General features: G+C 31.6%; 1 protein-coding gene across 1 annotated transcript; it reads left to right on the top strand.

Annotated features, from left to right (window-relative positions):
• On the top strand, positions 556–969 carry LOC109233804 (14 kDa proline-rich protein DC2.15-like). Its single transcript, XM_019399667.1, has one exon. The coding sequence runs from the start codon at positions 556–558 to the stop codon at positions 967–969; it is 414 nt and encodes a 137-aa protein (XP_019255212.1).

Genomic DNA, 1,670 nt, shown 5'->3' with positions numbered 1-1,670 from the left:
TATATATATATATATATATATATATATATATATATATATATATATATATATATATATATATATATATATATATATATAATATATAATATAAGGTTATGTAGAAGGTAATTTCAGGTAAATCTCTAATAAGAATCAATTTGTAAGTTGAAAGTACTAACTAACCTACTATTGCATGCATATTAAATTATACAGATAATATAAATAAATAAAAAATTTACATCGTTAATGCATATATATTAAATCATAACATTGCTATAACATATATATTTATAGATGTCGCGACTTGGGCAAGGAACATCGATAATTTACAAGACGCCATATATTATTTAAATGCATCCAAAAGATTTTAGAAATCTTTGCTTTTGTTGCCAGCTAAAATCTCTGTGACAAGCAGATAATTAAACATTTTTTTTTATTTTTTAAAATAATGTCTCTTCACATTCATCCTCTTTTTGCATGCTATAAAAACCCACCCATTACAATTCCATTTCCATCAAACAATACCTTCCCTTCTCAACTATAGTAATTAAGAGAAATATTAAACTTTTTGAGAAAATGGCTTCAAAAAGAACTACTACTCTTGCCCTTTTTCTTCTTGTCAACCTTCTATTTTTCTCTCTTGTTAGTGCATGTGGCACTTGTCCTAGTCCAAAACCAAAATCAAAACCAAAGCCAAAGCCAAACCCTAACCCTAGCCCTAATTATAAAGCCAAGTGTCCTAAAAACACCCTAAAATTAGGTGTTTGTGCTAATGTTCTTGAAAATTTACTTGGTCTTAAAATTGGTAATATTCCAAAGAAACCTTGTTGTACTCTTATTAAAGGACTTGCTGATGTTGAAGCTGCACTTTGCCTTTGTACTGCAACTAAAGCAAATATTCTTGGGATTAATCTTAATGTCCCTCTTTCACTAAGTCTTTTACTTAATGTCTGTGGGAAAAAGGTTCCATCTGGCTTTATTTGCCCTTGAAAAATTCAATATTTGCTTTCACTTTTTCTTATCTTTTGAGGGATATATTATAGTTTGTGTTAACTTTTTGTTTCCCTTGTTTATGCTATGGTTGTGTAATTTGATGAATGTAGTTTGAAATTATGAGTTTGTTATTGTATTTTGTACACGAAGTGGTGTACGTTACATTTGAATTTGAGCTTGTATCTAGTTTCATGTAATTGGAAGTCTATATTTGCATTTGGCTTTTATTCTTTTTCTCCCATATGAAGAGTTAAGAGCTAAGAGCTATATGTGCTTTTTTTGTTGGGATTATATAAAAGGAAGGCGCCACCTAAAGGCGTAAAGTTTTAGAAAGAAAAAAAAGAGCTAAGAGCGAGATTGTTTCATAGTGACTGAAATTGAGCTATCGATCGGCAATGCGATCCCATAGAGGAGCGAGAGGGGGATGAGGCTTTTGGCCTCGAGGTTGCATGGATTCATGTCTTGATCTTTTCGATCGGCAGGTGAGGAATCGCGGTCGCGTGGCTAAGCTTGCGATCGCATAGAAGGATTGGCCGGAGTGAGCTTATCAAGAACACCAAATTAAGTACTCTGAGATGATGACCATATGGGTCTAGCTAGTATAGAATTTACATATATCCGTGACATTTCAGGTGTGATTGAAGTTCTATTTTAAGAAAAAATAAAAAAAATGTTACCAATTTACAATAATGATGCTT

Source organism: Nicotiana attenuata, chromosome 10 (genome assembly GCF_001879085.1).
Source record: "Nicotiana attenuata strain UT chromosome 10, NIATTr2, whole genome shotgun sequence".
NCBI lineage: Eukaryota > Viridiplantae > Streptophyta > Magnoliopsida > Solanales > Solanaceae > Nicotiana > Nicotiana attenuata.
The sequence above is the reverse complement of the archived record's forward strand: the minus strand, read 5'-3'. Positions and strand labels throughout refer to the sequence as shown.